General features: G+C 48.0%; 2 protein-coding genes across 3 annotated transcripts in view; one reads left to right on the top strand and one right to left on the bottom strand.

The window, feature by feature from the left end:
* Positions 1 to 1,877: 1,877 nt before the first annotated feature.
* On the top strand, positions 1,878 to 8,501 carry LOC147319858 (acidic leucine-rich nuclear phosphoprotein 32 family member D-like). 2 transcript variants are annotated; one of them, XM_086312673.1, is made up of 7 exons: positions 1,878 to 2,087; positions 5,219 to 5,368; positions 5,942 to 6,064; positions 6,221 to 6,380; positions 6,595 to 6,713; positions 6,833 to 6,899; positions 7,310 to 8,501. In XM_086312673.1, exons 1-7 carry the CDS (start codon positions 2,034 to 2,036, stop codon positions 7,387 to 7,389), a joined length of 753 nt encoding a protein of 250 aa, XP_086168799.1. In that variant the 5' UTR covers positions 1,878 to 2,033; the 3' UTR covers positions 7,390 to 8,501. The 2 variants fall into 2 exon arrangements, with proteins under 2 accessions (XP_086168799.1, XP_086168797.1); XM_086312671.1 differs by lacking the exon at positions 1,878 to 2,087 and adding an exon at positions 5,000 to 5,121.
* A 2,484-nt stretch (positions 8,502 to 10,985) lies between these two features.
* Positions 10,986 to 18,333, bottom strand: part of LOC147319857 (pleckstrin homology domain-containing family O member 1-like) — a 19,165-nt gene continuing 11,817 nt past the window's right edge. Inside the window, exons 3-6 of the mRNA XM_086312670.1 lie at positions 18,010 to 18,150; positions 14,875 to 14,979; positions 13,749 to 13,847; positions 10,986 to 13,232 (exon numbers count right to left, since the gene is read on the bottom strand). Coding sequence (XP_086168796.1) covers positions 12,579 to 13,232; positions 13,749 to 13,847; positions 14,875 to 14,979; positions 18,010 to 18,150 — 999 coding nt within the window. The 3' untranslated portion in view covers positions 10,986 to 12,578. The remainder of the gene's footprint in view (positions 13,233 to 13,748; positions 13,848 to 14,874; positions 14,980 to 18,009; positions 18,151 to 18,333) is intronic.

Genomic DNA, 18,333 nt, shown 5'->3' with positions numbered 1-18,333 from the left:
GCTTCTGCAGCGTCCTCACGCTGATCACCACCCTGCATCTGTGAGCTGAAGCACAAATCACATCCTTAACTATTGTGAGGTATGACCTCACAGTTTGTCCTGATACAACATCTGTTATCTGCACAGATCAGTGATAATTGTTTTCTTAATGTGGCCCTGATACTCAGTCATAGCCCCCCCCCCAAAATGTGCTTTCTAAAAGAAGTCCAAACTGAGTACCTCAAAGATGCAGAGTTCCCTGAGGTTCTTTCAGACACTGCACTGACATTTTGTCTGGTTTTGAGTGTTTTAGGTGCTTCGTGCTGCCAGCAGGACTTCAGCTCACAGCACACCCTCAGTCCCACTCAGCCACTCTCACACGCGTGTTCTCAGCCTATCAGGTCTCCATGCTCCTGTTTTATGCATATCTGTGTTTGCTCATGCACACCGGGTCAACACAGTGCAGTGAAGTTAACCATATTTGCATCATAATCTCATCTCAGAGCATTCAGCAGAGAGATCTGCTCTCTGTTCTCAGAATGCTGCTCACAGTGACCTAAAACCTCAAAATGAATAGAATAGAATAGCTTCTATTGTCACGACACACATGCACAATGAGATCCAGAACATCCGTGTTGAAGAAAACCAACCAAAATGAAAACATGGCCGCCTGTACATGCCCGTACTTACATGCATGCAGCACCCAGTGAGGAAATGGAAGTCAGATGCTAAAGAACAGCAGCACACAGAGGTCGAACACTGCCCCCTGCAGGCATGCATGAGTCCCAGTCTAAATGTGACTGGAGGAGCTGAAAGAGTCAAATCTGACCAGCGCACAGGGTTGGTGGAACCAAATGGCAACAGTGCCGAAAATGCTGATGGACAAAAAGTTTCCAACTGTTACAGAGAGTGATGCGTGAATGACTGCAGCTTGTTGGCCGCCCCTCCCTGAGCCTGGTTCTGCTGGAGGAGTCTTCCTGTTAAAAGGGAGTTTTTCCTTCCCCTTGTCACCATGTGCTTGCTCATGGGGGGTTTTCTCTGTATCATTGAAGGGTCTTTACCTTACAACATAAAGCACCTTAAGGCAACTGTTGTTCTCTGCAGACACACCTGTTACTCTGTAGACTCTCAAATTTTGACTCTTCCAAATAACTCCCACACAGGTGCTCCCGAGGGTTTCTGGCTGCCTTTAGATTTGTGTCTGGAAAGACTTTGGTGGTATCTAATGTTTACCTCAGCAATCAGACAGGTGGAAGGTTAAAGGTCAGGAAAATCATGGATCATCTGATTATCTGATGAAAGCAAAGTCTAAACTTGAAAACGTGAAAATCTGTGTTTCGGTCACTTTGCTCCTTACAGAAAAAATGTTCAAGTAAATTATCTGATGTATTTGTTTCATATTTTTCTACCACGTCACCTCCCATGGCTCTTAATAACAAGAAAAAGAAGAAGGAGAATAGAACCTTTAATAAATATGAAAAGATTGAGAAAATACTTTGATTAACTATGATATGGATCATGTTTATTGTTGCAATAAATACTTGAAACAACAAACAGCTTCTGTGGTCAGATCAAAGGCACAAAGCTGGATGCTATAATGTGTGTATAAGTGATTTACTGATGTAAACACTGTGGTTATTTTGCGGTAATCAATGAAAAATGATCACGATGATCATTACAATATGGCGCCAACAAGGACAAAGAGAGGGCGCCTGTAAAGTTTAAACGTTTCGTGCTCATCCTCTCATTGGTAACACTAAAGTGACGTATTTGCATTTACAGCCACTCGCAGACGAGGTCTCTGCATACTAAGATTCTAGGGCGGGGCTTAGTGAGTTGATCGTGTTTGGACCAGTAGCAGGTTAAGCTTCTTAAAAATATGGATATTCATTAGATTGGGGCGTGGTCTAACAGTGGCGGACCGGCAACAGCGAACATGGAGGTTTAGTTGTCGCCTTGTGTCCGTTAGAGAAGGAGGGTCTCACTGACGCGCATTTTATTTTCACTTTTCCTTTGTTATACTTTGTTTTTTCGCCTTCTGTTCGGGCTTCGACATGGAGATGAAGAAGAGGATTAGTCTGGAGCTGAGGAACAGAAATCCAGCCGAGGCAAGTAACTACAACACTTTAATTTATTTATTTCCTGAAGAAACTGGTGAAGGATGCAGTGTGAAGCTATGACGACGCTGATAACATTCGGCGTGGGCGGCCGTCGACTTTTCCCAACCCGCGGACTGATCTTCTGTCGGTGTTTTTGAACGATTAGACGCGACATGTTTGTGGCTCCAACATGGAGGAAACTCCGCTTGGTCCTGGAGGAGGAATCCGCTGCGTGCAGGCTCGCTCCCTCTCCCGCGCTCACTTCTCGCGGGGCAGCCTCGCGCGAGCCTCCCACAGCTAGCACACGGGCTAACAGGCTAACCTGCCGAGTGCCCAGCCCGCATAACAGAACCGCGGCCGAGTGAGTGCGCCGAGAGCCGCCGCAGGTGCTCGGCGGTACCGAGAAAATGCAGTCGCGGACTGTGGATGGGCTCCGCTGCATTTGTTTGAACGCCCCGGGGCGACCGCTCGGCCGAGCCGGCTCCCATTTTAACCTTCACCGTTAGAGAGTTACTGATCTGCGATGGTCGTGCTGTGATGGCGTTTGCAGCCGGACTCCATTCTCATTTCAGCGTTTAAGTGCACATAGTTCTAGGTCAAGTCATTTTTTCTGCCATAACATCATTAAAGGGTCTCCACAGTTTCTTTGTCGGCACGGGTCAGCTCAACACAGGCGCAGTCTAAAATTGATACTTTGTTCACGTTAAATTGGAGTTTTAACAGTTGTTGTTCAGTCTGCTGTTCCCGCCCTCCTCGCTGTGTTTTCAGGCGCACGAGTGCCGCGCGCTTAAATCTCACAAAAATTGCACGAGGTTCGGTGGGAGGCGGATTTAAACGACGGAGAGGGTTTTTAAAAAGTTTCTCGCACGCACAGCTTTGGTGGGTGAGGTGTGCTCTCCCACCGGTGATCGTAACGGTGAAGCTGAGCGCCGGTTTTCTGGTCACGTACTAACCGCTATATGGATGAGATCCAACGGGAGAGGGGGAGTGCTGGCCCGGGCGAAGAGCTCTGACCGAAACGGAAGGAAAGTGACCCTCGTTTAGTTTTGTGAAACGTCTGAAACCTGGGTTTACTAGATGCCTCCTCTTCACCAATTGCTGGGCATATACAGCGTTACACCACGTGGTTATTCATGTACCTGAGAACTGCCATACCTGCTTACTTGTTCTACACATGCAGCCCCCCCCCCCCCGCATGCTGGAACTGTGTTGTTGTCTTCGTTGTCATCGAAACATATAAATCATGATGAACCGCGCATGCTCAAACCCAGGGCTGGTGAAGCTTTACGTGTGTTCTTTGATATTTTTATTTCACCTTTGTACAGGTAAATCTCATTGAGATCACTATATCATAGCTAAAGCACTTCTGGATGGATGCAAACTGCATTTTGTTGCCTTGTAGCTGTGACATGAGCAATGACGATAAAGTTGAATTCTATTCTACAGGGTGGGCCATTTATATGGATACACCGCAATAACATGGGAATGGTTGGTGATATTAAAGTCCTGTTTGTGGCACATTAGTATATGTGAGGGGCAAACTCCTCAAGATGGGCGGTGACCATGGTGGCCATTTAGAAGTCGGCCATCTTTGATACAACTTTTGTTTTTTCAATAGGAAGAGGGCCATGTGACACATCACACTTATTGGTAATGTCACAAGAACAACAATGGTGTGCTTGGTTTCAACGTAACTTTATTCTTTCATGAGTTATTTACAAGTTTCTGACCACTTATAAAATGTGTTCAATGTGCTGCCCATTGTGTTGGACTGTCAGTGCAACCCTCTTCTCCCACTCTTCACACACTGATAGCAACACCGCAGGAGAAATGCCAGCACAGGCATCCAGTATCCGTAGTTTCAGGTGCTGCACATCTCGTGTCTTCACACCATAGACAATTGCCTTCAGATGACCCCAAAGATAAAAGTCTAAGGCGGTCAGATCGGGAGACCTTGGGGGCAAAATAACTGGCCCACGATGACCAATCCACTTTCCAGGAAACTGTTCATCTAGGAATGCTCGGACCTGGCACCCATAATGTGGTGGTGCACCATCCTGCTGGAAAAACTCAGGGAACGTGCCAGCTTCAGTGCACAAAGAGGGAAACACATCATCATGTAGCAATTTCAAATATCCAATGGCCTCGAGGTTTCCATTGATGAAGAATGGACCCACTATCGTTGTACCGATAGTGGGTCCATTAGTTGTACCGACTAATGCCGCTCTCCAGTGACATGCGGCGAGTGCTACGCTGTGGGCTCTTGCTGAATGAAGCTAGGACAGCCACTGATGTTTCTTCATTACTGACAGTTTTCTTGCGTCCACATTTTGGCAAATCCAACACTGAACCAGTTTCACGAAACTTAGCAAGCAGTTTGCTGACTGTAGCATGGGAGATGGGTGGTCTCGTAGGGTGTCTTGCATTGAAATCTGCTGCAATGACCCGGTTACTGCGTTCACCAGATGTCAACACGATTTCGATCCGCTCCTCACGTGTTAACCTTCGACATGTCAATGGCTGTGAACAAAGAGAAACTTGTAAATAACTCATGAAAGAATAAAGTTACGTTGAAACCAAGCACACCATTGTTTTTCTTGTGACATTACCAATAAGTGTGATGTGTCACATGACCCTCTTCCTATTGAAAAAAACAAAAGTTGTATCAAAGATGGCCGACTTCTAAATGGCCACCATGGTCACCGCCCATCTTGAGGAGTTTGCCCCCTCACATATACTAATGTGCCACAAACAGGACTTTAATATCACCAACCATTCCCATGTTATTACGCTGTATCCATATAAATGGCCCAAGAAGCGAGGCCCAGAGGTGTGTATGAAGTTGGGTACACACCTGTAACTGTGGGCAGGGAGATGTGTGAGTGTGTAATAGCCGGGCAAACTCCCCCCCCCCCCCCCCCCCCCCCCCCCCCGGGGCTACAGTAATTTTTAAATGCGCACACGTCGGAAGATCGTTTATTTAACACATTATATTTTACGGTCACAGACTGCAGTCTGTGTGTACGCCACCAGGTGGCAACAGGTGAGTGTGAGGCATGCAAACTGAAAGTTTGAATAAACCTGTGATATATAATGTGGTGTAAATTTTACTCTTTGTCATGTGATGCGGTGGCGCTCAGGTGGCCGAGCTGGTGGTGGATAACTGTCGCTCCAGCGACGGTGAGGTGGAAGGACTCACAGACGATTACACGGGGCTGGAGATCCTCAGCATGGTGAATGTCGGCCTCAGCTCGCTCTCCAAACTGCCCTCACTGCCCAAACTACGCAAGGTCAGTTCACCCGCAGCTACGACACCTGAACACAGCACAGTCAGGATCGGCGTGTGTGCTGTGATGAACATCACATGTGACCTCTGATTGGATGTACCTTCTGAATGTGTCTTATGACCTTTGACCCCAGCACTGACCCTCACACTGAGAAGATGAACGATATTCCACTTTTATGCATCAGCTTGTTTCTGCCACAGGAAAGCAGTATTGTGCACTTTGAGATACCGAACTCAAATTTAGGGATATGGCCCACACACATCATCCATCTGCATCCGGATAATAAGGAAATGTCATCCACCGAGCTAGATCCTGGTTAGCAGTACTAACTTGAAATTTCAACTCAGAATTTGGAGTTATGTTTGACTTTATTTGTTTTTCAGTGGTGGAAACAAAGTTTCATACTTTTGGAGATGAATGAAAATATTTGAAGTACTGCTGCAGTACTGTACTACTGTAGTACTTCTACAGAGTCGATAGATGAGGAAAGATCTGGCGGGAATGAGCTGAGTAGTTGTTGTCTGTGTGCTGCTTCCTCCTCTCAGCACGCATGATGATGCATTTCCTGTGTTTCAGTTGGAGGTGAGCGATAACACCATCTCGGGGGGTCTGGACGCGCTGGCGGAGAAATGTCCCAGCCTGACCTACCTGAACCTGAGCGGGAACAAGATCAAGGATCTGAGCACCATCGAGCCTCTGGTACGTCCATTCATTAAGCTCGTTAGGCCGATCGCTAACGAAACACCCGAACCTGTCGATGGGAGACCCTGAAACGTAGCAGCAGATTAAAGTCGGGGATTCTGGCGTTGCTGTCCATGTTTTTGAGGGTTCCTCTGCTTTGTTCTTGTACTGCAGCAAAACCTGAAGAACCTGAAGAGCCTGGACCTGTACAGCTGTGAGGTCTCAGCGCTGGACGACTACAGAGAGGGCGTCTTCGAGCTGCTGCCTCAGCTCACTTACCTGGACGGGTTTGACGAGGAAGACAATGAGGTGCCCGACTCCGAGGCCGAGAACGGTGAGCCGCTAACGCGGAGTCTCTCTGGCTTGACCGAGGGGCGGGGTCTATTTGTTTTTCATGTGCACACTTCGTTAAGCCATAAACGTTTCCGTCCAGTGAGCGCGTGCAGATCTGCTGGTCGCCTTCAGCCGCCTAATTCGGATTAAGGACAGGAAGTGGTCCACGGGGAGGACGAACGTCCTGTTTCTGATGTTAGGATGTTTTGTTCCAGATGAGGATGATGAAGCCGGCCCGCCGGGAGATGACGACGATGAAGACGACGATGAGGATGAGGAAGGCTCTGAGGGAGACGAGGTCGGTCTGTCGTACCTGATGAAGGAGGGAATCCAGGTGAGAGGTCATGACTTACAACTTCATTTATAATGAAGGTAAACAGAGAGCAGAGGAGGGGGAGCCTGCCTCACGGCGTGCTCACAGTTGAGTTTAACGTGTTTTTAACATATTTTAAGGATGAAGAGGACGATGGAGACTACGTCGAGGAGGACGAAGAGGACGAGGAGGAAGAAGAGGATGGAGGTTTGTGTCGCTGAAACGTGATTGGATTCTTTTGGGGGGAGGGGAGTTGTTGTTTTTTTACAGCCCCTGTGGCGGTCGTCACGGTGACTTCGCCGTCGATGTCTGTGTTACAGTAACGATCACATCATGGCGTTTAAACTGCACGCTTAGGCCACGTTTCCCTGGTGACAGCTTTTACATGTGCGTAGTTACCCGATGATGAGTCATTGTGAGTTTCGCTGTCATGTGATTGATGTGTTCAATGAAACCCGTTCAGTGCAGCGCCACCTAGTGGTAAAAACGCTTTCTGCTCTTCTCTCGGCTGAGTGAAGGAATCGTAGTTCTGTCAGGGTTGCTTCCTCCTCAGTGTCACCATGTTATTGATTACTGATTATTGATCAGGTGATTGATGGCTGCTCTGATTTCCTCAGATGAGGACGGCGCTGCTGTTCAGGGCGAGAAGAGGAAGAGAGACGCCGATGATGAAGGTGAAGATGACGACGACGAGTAGTCCAATCACCTTCGTACGCTATATCGTCTGACACCCCCGCCCCTCCCCACCTCCCCCTGACCCTGGCAGGATGTGGTTTTGGAGCTCCAGACAAACAGGAAACTGCGATCAGGCTCATCGCTGTCCTTCACCGCGGTGATGTCACTCCGCCAGCCAGCTGGTCAGCAGGAGGTCGATAACAGAGCTCAGAAATGCGCCGCGTTCCCTCAGACATGTCACGCACAGATATGGAATTCAAGAAAGTCACGAAGGACAAAAAAATAGGAACACCTCAGCAGCTCCTCAGTCTGCTCCAGATTCATCACCTCCTCATCCTCATCACAGACAGCAGGGGGCGGCAACACGCCATTCCCCACTCCTGTGAACAGAATATTTAACAATCCCAGGAACGCCCTTCGTGATTGGTGTTTCTCAATTATGTCTGTGAAGGTTCTCAGTCATCCAGGTCATCGTAGTCTAAGGAGCTTGGAAAGCGTCTGGACTGCAGAGGGCAGAGCTGAAGAAGCGTCTCAGATGAGAGGTGAAACATCTTCAAGCCACTTAAAGACGTCCAGACGCTTTTCTTTCCAAGCTCTTAGACATCACAGCGCTGCCAGACTGTCTACCTAGAGAACGCGGCGTGTTCCTGTCTCTCCTTTATTGATTATTGATCAGCTGGAAGGCGGAGCTCTTCCCAGTCAACCCAGTTCTTCTGACCCTGTGACTCCACTCTACACTACCCATGATTCTCAGCAGCTGATTGCGCCAAACATGGATCCAGAGTTGCCCTCCTCTCTGCTCTCTGATTGGATGACTCCAAAGCTCTCTGTAGTTGGCTCCTCCCCTAAGCTTTTTTTCTTCATTCTTTTAAATTGACTGTTACTGTTTTAACCCCGCCCCCGTCACCTGTGGGTCTGCGGCCTCCCTTCCCACCCCCACGGGTCCTTGTGTAAATAGAAGTGAACTGGTCTCTGTAGGTTTGTGCTGTCGTCCGTTTGGCCTGATCTGTCGTGTTAAGTTTGGAAGCGTGAAGCTGGAGCGATGCTCCTCCTCCGTAATTTTATTTTTTTATTCCTGTGTTCTGATCGTGTTGCTGTAACCAGAGTGTTTTTGAATAAAATGACTGAAATCTCCACGCCTTCTCCTTTCTCGTCACATCTCTTCACGCCCTAAATTATGAAAACAATTTTATTTTTCACTTTAGAATAAAGAACAATCAGAAATGGAAAGGCTCCTCGTGTTCTTCTTCCTGATGTTGCCGTCTCTCGGTGTAGCTACATCTATCACTGCGGCGTGCGTGTCCAGTTTGTCCAACAGGAATGTCTCGGGTTTGGCTGCTGTGGCAGCGCCCAGCTCCTGGAGTGTGTTCCTGTGCCGCCATGATCAGTATCCAGTGATGATGAATCCTTTTTGTGGAAATCTGCTGCAGGTTTCCAACCTGTTGGTTTCCAGCTGTAGTTGCAGCTCTCTGCCTGCAGAGGGCAGAGTTGTCCCTTTGTGAGGGTCATAATGTGTCACCTGAGAACAGGCCAGATATTTGTCTAAGTTAAAATAAGTTCCCTGGTGAGCCACGCCCATTTTTCAGATGTTTTATTTTGAATATTTTGTAATAAGCACATGAATCACTTGCTGACCGATGATTGGTTCTTTCTGCTGACAGCTCATCAAATGATTTCACATCATTGCAGTCACGCTTCCTGCTGTGCGTGTGTGTCTTGACTCGATATACTCCTGTCATGAGCACTCGGTCCTCTGAAGATTTATTTTTTCCTTATATGGATGTACATCACAACAAGGGGCGGAGCCAAGCACACGCAGCTCTGATTTCTGTGATAAAAATGTTTTACTTCACTTTTTATAGAAAGGAGGAAATTAAACAGAATCTGAAGCAGTCTGTTTTTCACAGACGAGCGTTCGGGCGTCTTACAGCGTCATGGTGACGATCAGGCGGTCAAAGTTCATCGTGAGACTCATAAAGTCATAAAACTGATTTGATAAGCTTCAGGTACCAAATCATTGACCATGTTCCTCATTTTAAACCTGCTCTTCGATCTTTTACCATTATAATCCGTCTCAGAGGTCAGAGGTCACCGTACAGAAGCACGGCCTCAGTGGGCCGCGGGCTCTGTGATCGCAGGTGTTCCCCAGCTCTCTGTCTGTGATCATGAAACTGACCTCGCAGCCCATCGTTGGTCAGTCATGAAGCAGAAGTGTTTATGATGAAACCTGCAGTCAGCTGACACTGATGAGGTAACGCCGTTTAACTGAACACACACACACACACTCTGATCAGTAAATCTGAGCCAATCCATCAATCTGATGTTCACCTGACATTTACTGACTTTGTTTATGGCACTTGGTGATGTTCCCACAGGGAGGCGACTAACCTGTGTGTGCCTCACCTGTGTGCTGCAGGTGTGTGTGTGTGTATGTAAATGTCTTTGATTTGTTTCAATCATCAGGCTCCACCTGATAAGCAAATGATCTGCAGTTTGCATCCAGTTTGAATGAGACGTCTGAGAGCGACCTGCACACCTGCTGATGCTGGAAAACACCTGCTTTACACTGCAGCAGGGGCGTAGCCAGAGGGTAGGCGTGTCCACCACAGGGCGGTGACCAGCGAGGGACTTTGAAGCTCTCAGACGTCACTGATGAGTGGGCCTGCTCTTCCTCAGCTTTGTTCTCCTTTTCATGACTCTAAAGTTTTCACAGGCTGGTCACGACGCCGTCAGTGTCCCGCTCTCGTCCTTAGAGGTTTAGAATAATAAATGTGGTGCACGCTGTCTGCTGAATCTCACTGTAACCGAACCCCCTGCAGGTATCACACCTGCATCTCAGCTCAGCCTCTGCACACACCAGCCGGCTCCTCCGCAGGAGCAACCTTTAACCAGCAGAAGTCACGATGATGCTTCCTGCCTTTAGTCTGAGCTGATCCGAGCACCTGGGAGGCGTTTTTTAGCTGAGGTGCAGGAGTGCGCCCTGAAAACCGGCACGCTGAGCATTTATTAGTACAGACAGGTGAGTCTGCAGGTGTGACCTGAAGGTGTTTCTCATCTCAGCTGAGAGTCAGTTGGCAACAGCAGGTCTCTTAGCAACAAGAACTCACACGCTTCAAGTTCAGTTTTCATCACTTCTGAGGACTTTACATTAACTCACATTTGTTTCCTGCAGATCCTCTGACGTCCAGCAGAGGCAGCAGTGAGTTTGTCTCAGAGACTCCATGTTAAAACGTTACAGCAGAAATAAACGTGTTTAACGTAATAGGGGCGTGTCGTCTTTGACCCACAGGTATCTGTAGCTGCTAACCATCTGCTAGCATCACCTGAACTGGACCTCTGGACCGTGTTTGTGCTGTCAGAGCCTTTTGTGAGTGAAATTTGAGAATTTTGATTGGATGTTCCTGATTAAATATGTCTGTGGAAGTAAACTGACAATGTAATTCATCTAAACCTTAAATCTAATCTGAATCCAACGTTCCACAGAATAAACTTAACCCGAGCCCCCCGGTGTGGTCAAACTTCAAGTTTAGTTATTACGAACCAATTTGTGTGGCCCCACATTGACTCAAAACAGGAACACACACACACTCACTCCTCATTAGCAGATCAAACAGACGGCACAGATCCAGGTTGAGTTTGCAGGTTTTATTTTAGCACATGAACTGATCAGGACTCACAGCATCACCACCTGCTTCACATCCCTTCAGGACTACATCTCCCATCATCCCCTCTGGGTTTAAGGCTACAGCAGCTGGCGAGGAGAAGTGCGAGTATAAAATGATCAAAAAAACACAGGAAGATCAGAGGAAACAGGAACAAATACAGCACGTGCAAGGACAAATACAGATCAATAAAATCAATCACAATCAGCCGGTTCTCACACCCACCTCTGACGGATGTGCTGAATGTGAGACACAAAAATGAAGCTACCTGTTTGTTATTTATTGCTCCCACTGAACCTTGATCATCTTCCAGCTCGATACAATCTGATAAAAAAATAAACTTATGCTCCGAGGAAACTCGCTAATTGTTATTGCGGAATCGAAAAACTCCAAATAAAAACAGTTTCTGGTAAACCGTCTGAGCACGCTCATAGGTGTGCACCGCGAAGAAGCTCTCTGTGAGTGTGACGGGTTGTTTCCATGGACACGCATGATTGGAGGTCATGCTATGGCTGTTAAAGATACCCTGGAGTGTTGAACCTGCTTCATAGTGCAGACCTCAGGAGCTCTGATTGGACAGTTGGTCCAGTTCCTGATGAACTTTTACACCTGAGTTTCCAGCTAAGATTGAAGGCGGCCACATTCAGAGAAGAAGAAGAGTCCGAGGAGGACGACTCGGGAAGCAAAAGCCGGTCGCAGCGTAGATCGGTTCATCCTCGCCGGCTTCTGTGACGGCGGCTGAGACCATGACTGGTTCTGGTTGTTCTTGTGTGAACTTTTCTAACAACGTGTGAAAGTAAGCTGTTTGTTCTGATGAACCAAACATCTGATGTACCGACTTTAAATTCCTTAATAACAACTGCACAAACTGCTTTTTCCTCTGCAGAACGACTTCCTCTGCAGTCAGCAAAGAACAAAACCAGTCGCATTAACTGGTTCTGATGGAAGTCCAGAGCTCCAGAAAAAGCTGGTACTGAGCGGCGTCTGTGGGGGAAACCAACCATCAGCAGGAAGACCAGTTCGTACCGTCACTTTCAGAGTCGTCCTCCAACTCTGACCTCCACAGTAAACACCCTGCATTCGTACCGTCGACTGATTCCTCTTCAGTTTTTAAGCCTCAAACTGAAGGTTTGTCCCAGGAAGCAGAGCATAAAGGATCCACAGGTAAGGCCGTGGACCAGAATGAGATCGGGGTCCACAGTTTCCACGTCTCCAAACTCTTGTCTTGGCACATTTCCGGTCTCTCTGACACTGACGTCAGGTAAGTTTCCTTTAAAGGAACCTAAACTGAAAAACTACTCGGGTTAATCAAAGGCAGCGACGAGCCGACCAACCAGAATCAGGAACCTTCTGAGGAACAATTCCTGTTAGGTTTGGAGGTTTGAGGGGACCTGTAGGTTAGTCTCTGAGGGATCTATGCCTCAGGTATCAAGTCCTGGAAGCAGCTAAAACCTGAATTTAAAGAGTTTTAAAGTGATTCGTCCATCTTCATCGGAAGTCCATCGGACACAGCCGTTCACCCGGGCCGGGCTGAGTCGTACCGGCCGGCTCACATCAGGCTCTTGCGGTTTAGTCTGGAACTTTTAGAAGAGGTGATAGGGGAGGTGGAGTCCAGTTGTTGGTACAACTCCCTGAGCTCCTTCACCTCCTCCAGCACCTCCTGCGCCTGACTCCAGGCCGCCTTCGCCTCTTTCAGGAGTCTTTCTGCCTCGGTCGACTCCTTCCCCCACCTCACCATTCCCCGCTCACCCTCGGTGTCGCCCCGCACTTCCTTCAGCAGCCTTTCCGTCTTCTCCAACTTCTGGCTGATGAGCTCCTGCAGCTGACTGACGGGCGCCATCGCAGCGGTCGGTGCGGAGGCAGACGAACGACTCGCTGCCGCCGTTTTACTCTTATCGGCTCTAGTCTCAGAGTGGCTCAGGATCTCATCCATGGAGGCGCAGCGGTTTTTCTCTGCCGTCGAGAGGCGTTTTTCTGGCTGGGGGGTCTGCTCTGAGACCACCGTCACCTCACGGGGAAGGCTGTGAGATTTCCCAGCAGCCTCGGCAGTCCGAGCTGAGAGCGCGCCATCTGTTTTGGACCTGGCACAGTCCGGACTGAGGTGGGATGCAGAATTTTCCAAGCCGGTTCCTTGAGTGTTTGCAGCATCCTCTTCCTGGATCAAGTCCAGAGTCAGCATCCCATCCGAGGAGGAGGTGGAGGCCTGACAGACAGAGAGAGGAGGAAAATCAACAAAGACACAAAGAGTCTGACGGAAAAAAGCTTTTTCAGGCCGCTCTGACCACCAGAACGAAGAGTCCCACAGTCAGTCTGCACATACCTGACAGGTCAGAACAAATGTTTCGGTGCAAAGCAGAGGAAAAACGATTCGTGCCAAAGAAAACCCCAAAATAACAACTGTTCAATGCTTCTATTAAAACAAAGAACAACTGTGAACGGCATCGATAAACTGTTCGAAATATCCAGAAAACAATCTGCTGAAAAAACACAAAAAACTGTGGAAAAACTTACCAACCATTCAAAACGGCTCAAAGCTGCCCCAAAATCTGAATAACACTGAAAATCCCACCAACACCTCCAAAATAAGGCAAACAGCACACTGTAAAAAGTGTCCCAACAGGATGCGCCCGCTGCTAACCTGTAACCTGCCTCATCATTCACATCAGAAGTTCGAGGTTTGATGAAGAATAAAGTCCCAGAGGAAGAGGAGGATACTGACCACAGCCAGCAGGTGGCCTCTGGTTGGCAGTCGGCGGTTGTGAGGGATCTTCACTCGATCTCGAGTCAGATGAGACAGCTGCGAGTCTTCGACCATCACCTAAAAACAAACGAAGAAGGCACGTGGCCACCAATCACTGTGGGAGCTCCTCCAGGACAAACCTGACACAATCACATAAAGACACCTTAAGCAGTTACACGACCTGCAGTCATCATCATCATCATGGTGCTCTCACAGACGGAGCCGCGAACGCTTCCATGTAGGTAACTTAGCATTAGCCAGCACGAGCTCAGGATTGGACGTCCTGCTGACGCTGGCCGTACTTCCTGTTGACTGTTTATGAGGCGTGTTTCTACCTGGTGATTGGATGGATTCCTCACTTTTTTTTTACCACTTTGACACCCAGTCTAAGGCGTGGCCACCGCACATCATGATCTCAAGAGTTTGGATGTAACACAGCACATCATCAATAGGACATGCATGTGCCACTAGCCTGGAACACGCTGTGAAAGACTATTGATCGGGGTATCGACGTGAGTATCGAGCAGTGGAAAAGGCAGACAGCTGCTCTGGCACATGCGCTGCTACAGAATAAACACATCAAAACAGAAAAGTCGCAGGAAACGCCAACATCGAGAGTCAGACCTGCATTAAAATCAGACGCCGCTCAGCCGTGTAACAGGAAGTGAGTGGGGGAAGCAGCCCAGTCACATGAAACACGCATGTTCAGGTTCAGTAACTTCTGCTTTCATCATGTCTACTTCCTTTATAAAAGAATCAAACCACAGAAACACATTCAGAAGCTGCCTGAGAGTCTGATTTTAGCGTCACTGACGTGTTCGACGTACGATGGCCACGGACAGTTCTGCACGTCAGACACACTCGGAAACGAAAACCTCGATTCAGTTTCATTTACAGCTCAAGGGTGAAAGGTCGTCGACTGTCCCAGACGTCCTCACCTGATCCGAACAGCTTCCATCTTTAAACCTGGAAAAACTACACAATCTGTCCAGGTGACAAACTACTAACAAGTCTGCGGCTTTCAGGCTGCTGACGAACAAAGGCGGGCCCAATCTTACTGACTAAACACAGCGGGGCTCCCTGTTTACATAATCAAAGATCACACCTCGTCCAGAACGCTGTTCTTGGCTCTGGTGATGGCGGCATTCAGGACGCTGATCCAGGATTCTTTCTCCTCTGGGCTGACAGCGAGGAAGACGAGGTTGGGAACCTGCAACAGAGCAGAGACACAACAGAGTTAGTCCACGCTCACGCCATCAGACACGCCGGTTTGTATTTTTAATGTTTCAATATTTGGTTCAGTTTTTCAGGCATTTAGAGCTTTTAATGGAGACGCCACAGACGCAGAAATGATTTTACCTCGAGCTGAAAGTATCTGTGTTTATTATTCAGAGCAGGTCTCACACAGACGTCTGTACGTTATAACAGAAGCTGCTTTACTGTGAACACTGATTGGATAGAACTGCTGACATCACACATAAGGACCCCGCCCCTGTCCCCCTTCAGCTGGATTACGAAGCCTCGGTGGGTGACACTTGCTGAGTGTGTGTGTGTGTGTGTATACATGTTTGTCTGTCAATGTGGGGACCACTATTAGTGCAAAGACCTGTAGGGTCCTCACTGTCACACTTCAAACCAACATGGAGGACATCATGTGAAGCGGTGCTGCGATGTCACCAGTAACCACAGAAAGGGATTCTACTGCACTAGAAAGCAGTAAAATAATTAAAATGGAGCTATCGTTTCGACCGTTCTGTCAAAAAAACCTTTTTGTTTATCTTGTCATTACCCAAACTGCACACCGAAGCTCTTTGTTTCTGCACACGGACATAAGGTGCAATATTCCTGCTTCTTCCTTTCACAATAAAAGTCTTGACATGCACTGTGTGACTTCTGTGGCGCCAGTGTCCGGCAGCCTCGCCTCTGTCAGTGCGCCCCAGGGTGGCTGTGGCTACAATGTAGCTGCCATCACCAGTGTGTGAATGTGTGGATGACTGGATATGTAAAGCGCTTTGGGGTCCTTGGGGACTAGTAAAGCGCTATATAAATACAGGCCATTTACCATTTATTTATTTACTTCTGAACATAAACTTGCTTCGAGCAGGGTTTTTCTAGGTTGCATAAAGTAAAGGAAAAAAGGGAAACAGTCACAAAACATATTTATTCTTCAGAAAAGAACCCTTCTCAGAGTGGACATAAAGGTCAAGATCAGGACTTTTTCACCGTGAGCAGGTAACCGATTCACGACTAATGAATCATCTCAGATGTTCTGTGGACTGATGTCTACTCTGTCTTTGGCTTCTTCTTTCTGGAATACGACAGCACTGGTTTCATACTGAGAACAGTTTGATCCTCATCCTCCATCTTCCTGTGCTAATGTGTTTGTTTTAGCCTAATTATAGCTCTGTAACTAGCCACCAGCTAGCACATCATCATATGTCATCTAGGCCAACTTCACGACCCTCCAAACATCTCTGAAATTAATTTTGATAACACCCACAGTCATGGCAGAGCGGTATATTTAGAGATCCTTCACTCAGAACATGAAACACCCTCTTTAGTTGGAAACCAGTTAGCTAATTTCCTGCTAACGCTTAACTCTGCTAAAGCTCATAAAACATTTTTTTTTCAAGCACGCCTGGAGTTTAAACTTTATTGTAAGACCTCAGAGAAGAGCGCAGGGCCCTCAAGCTCCCAGGTAGAGGACCCGAGCTTGAAGATAAAGATCGCCCGCATATCTTAACAAAAAATACATAAAATACATACATATAGATGGAAAAATCCATATAAATGAAAAAGAAAAAGACATTTCCTATAATTGTATCAATAGAAAAGTAAACTTAAAATGCCTAAAAATAAAATACCTGTGTGAAGTTTAAGAAAAAGGTTAGTTAGTAATAAACTGTATAAATAAAATAACCCTCCATAAGAGGAATAAGAGGCCGTGGCTTGACCACACAGAGACTTTGGCGGTGCAGGAGGCGGACCTTGATATCAGGTCTCCACCCCTCCGAGAATTTGTCCTGTATATGACATCACCAGGAAACCTGCAGCACAGATTCTGGCATTTCATGGCATATTTCAACTCTGGAGGGGTTTCAGGGTTCAAGACCAGGTCCCGTTCAGGTAACACACGTCAGTGATGGTCCTCACAAGTACCCAAAGACAAGTATGTGTGTGTAATAGAATCTGCCACCCAGTCTGCAGGACACTTGATCCGCCCCTCCCCCTTTCCCCAAGAGCATTCTGGGTATCTGCGAACATCTGGTGTGTGTGTGTGTGTGTGTGTGTGTGTGTGTGTGTGTGTGTGTGTGTGTGTGCTGCTGTCGAGGAAAGCCTCTTGGAGCTGGAGCTCCACCTGTGCTCACTGACAGCCGCTGCTGAGTCGGGTCAATAACAGCTCCACCTGCTTTCCTGCACAGTTCAGACGGAGGTTTTATTCAGATTCACTCTGAGCTTCTGCACATGTGCAGACCGTGCGACACACGAGCCGCCTGGGAACATGAATAATCAATGACCTTAGGTTACAGGAGGTTTGATGAATCAGAGCTCTGCCTCTGTGCTGAGCACCGCTGCTGCTGCTCTTTATGGGACAAGTGAGGCGTGGATGGTGTTAATCACAGCGAGTCCTCCCCTGCTGGCGCTCCTTCTGGACTCTGATGGGACCAGCATGACCAACATGGACGCAGCTTTCATCAGTTTCACACTCGCCTGCTGCAACTTTTTATGGCGGTCACTCCAAACACCATGGGAAGTGTCTGTGGACGTGCACATGACAGCCGACTCAAATACAGATGAATCTCAGGCCGCCGTCAGGCGGGATTCTCGTGACACCACCAACATGTGGGAGGAGCTTACTGACACTTATCACCAGGAAAAAGGAGCCTTGATGTTCTGTAAATATGTTTCTGTGACCTAATTCCCAGTTTTACAAAGACTCCTCCTCATCCCATTGGCTGTTTGTGAATAATGATGATGATGATCATCATAATACAGATGGAGGCCCCGGGGCAGAGCCAGGATGCTGGAGACGTGACATCTCTCAGCTGGCCTGGGAACGCCTCGGTTTCCCTCGGATGAGCTGGAGGAGGAAAAAGGGCGGATGATAATGACGAGGGATCAGGTGTGGTGGCTTTTGGTCGTTTGGGACAGCAGGCTGAGAGCAGACAGGTGAGGTCCACCTGACAGTGAGCTGGCAACAGCACGGTGTGTCAGGTGTGTGCAGGTGTGTCAGGTGTACCGTGTTTCCTGGCGAGCTGCAGCGCTGCAGTCTGAACTTGCTGTGGTTCTTCTTGCTGCGGCTCTTGTTCTTCCTGAGTTCCTCGCAGCGCTCGTAGTCCGAGAGGTCCAACACCTCGTCAGCTCGACCCAGCTCCTTCACCTACAGACACACAGGTATTACAGGTAAGTAACATAGGCAGGTAATACAGACAGACATCTGGAATCCTCTTTCACGGTTGCTGATTGGTTGAGGCTGTTGCCTAAGGAACAGCTAAGGCACAGGTCGTGACAGCAGGTAACGAAGGTCATTGGACAGGTGAGTCAGGTGTCCTGACCTCACCTG

The sequence above is a fragment of the Aulonocara sp. 'chitande type north' Nkhata Bay genome, linkage group LG11, assembly GCF_057382095.1.
Source record: "Aulonocara sp. 'chitande type north' Nkhata Bay isolate Kocher_YH1m ecotype deep benthic linkage group LG11, A_spYH_male_GT1.1, whole genome shotgun sequence".
Classification (NCBI taxonomy): Eukaryota; Metazoa; Chordata; class Actinopteri; order Cichliformes; family Cichlidae; genus Aulonocara; species Aulonocara sp. 'chitande type north' Nkhata Bay.
This window is presented reverse-complemented; position numbering and strand designations above follow the sequence as displayed.

Coding starts and splice junctions, on each gene's coding strand:
- LOC147319858 (XM_086312671.1), top strand. CDS start 5,032: ATGCGCACACGTCGGAAGATCGTTTATTTAACACATTATATTTTACGG. Junction 5,369..5,941: donor CACTGCCCAAACTACGCAAG/GTCAGTTCACCC, acceptor CCTGTGTTTCAG/TTGGAGGTGAGCGATAACAC. Junction 6,381..6,594: donor CGACTCCGAGGCCGAGAACG/GTGAGCCGCTAA, acceptor GTTTTGTTCCAG/ATGAGGATGATGAAGCCGGC.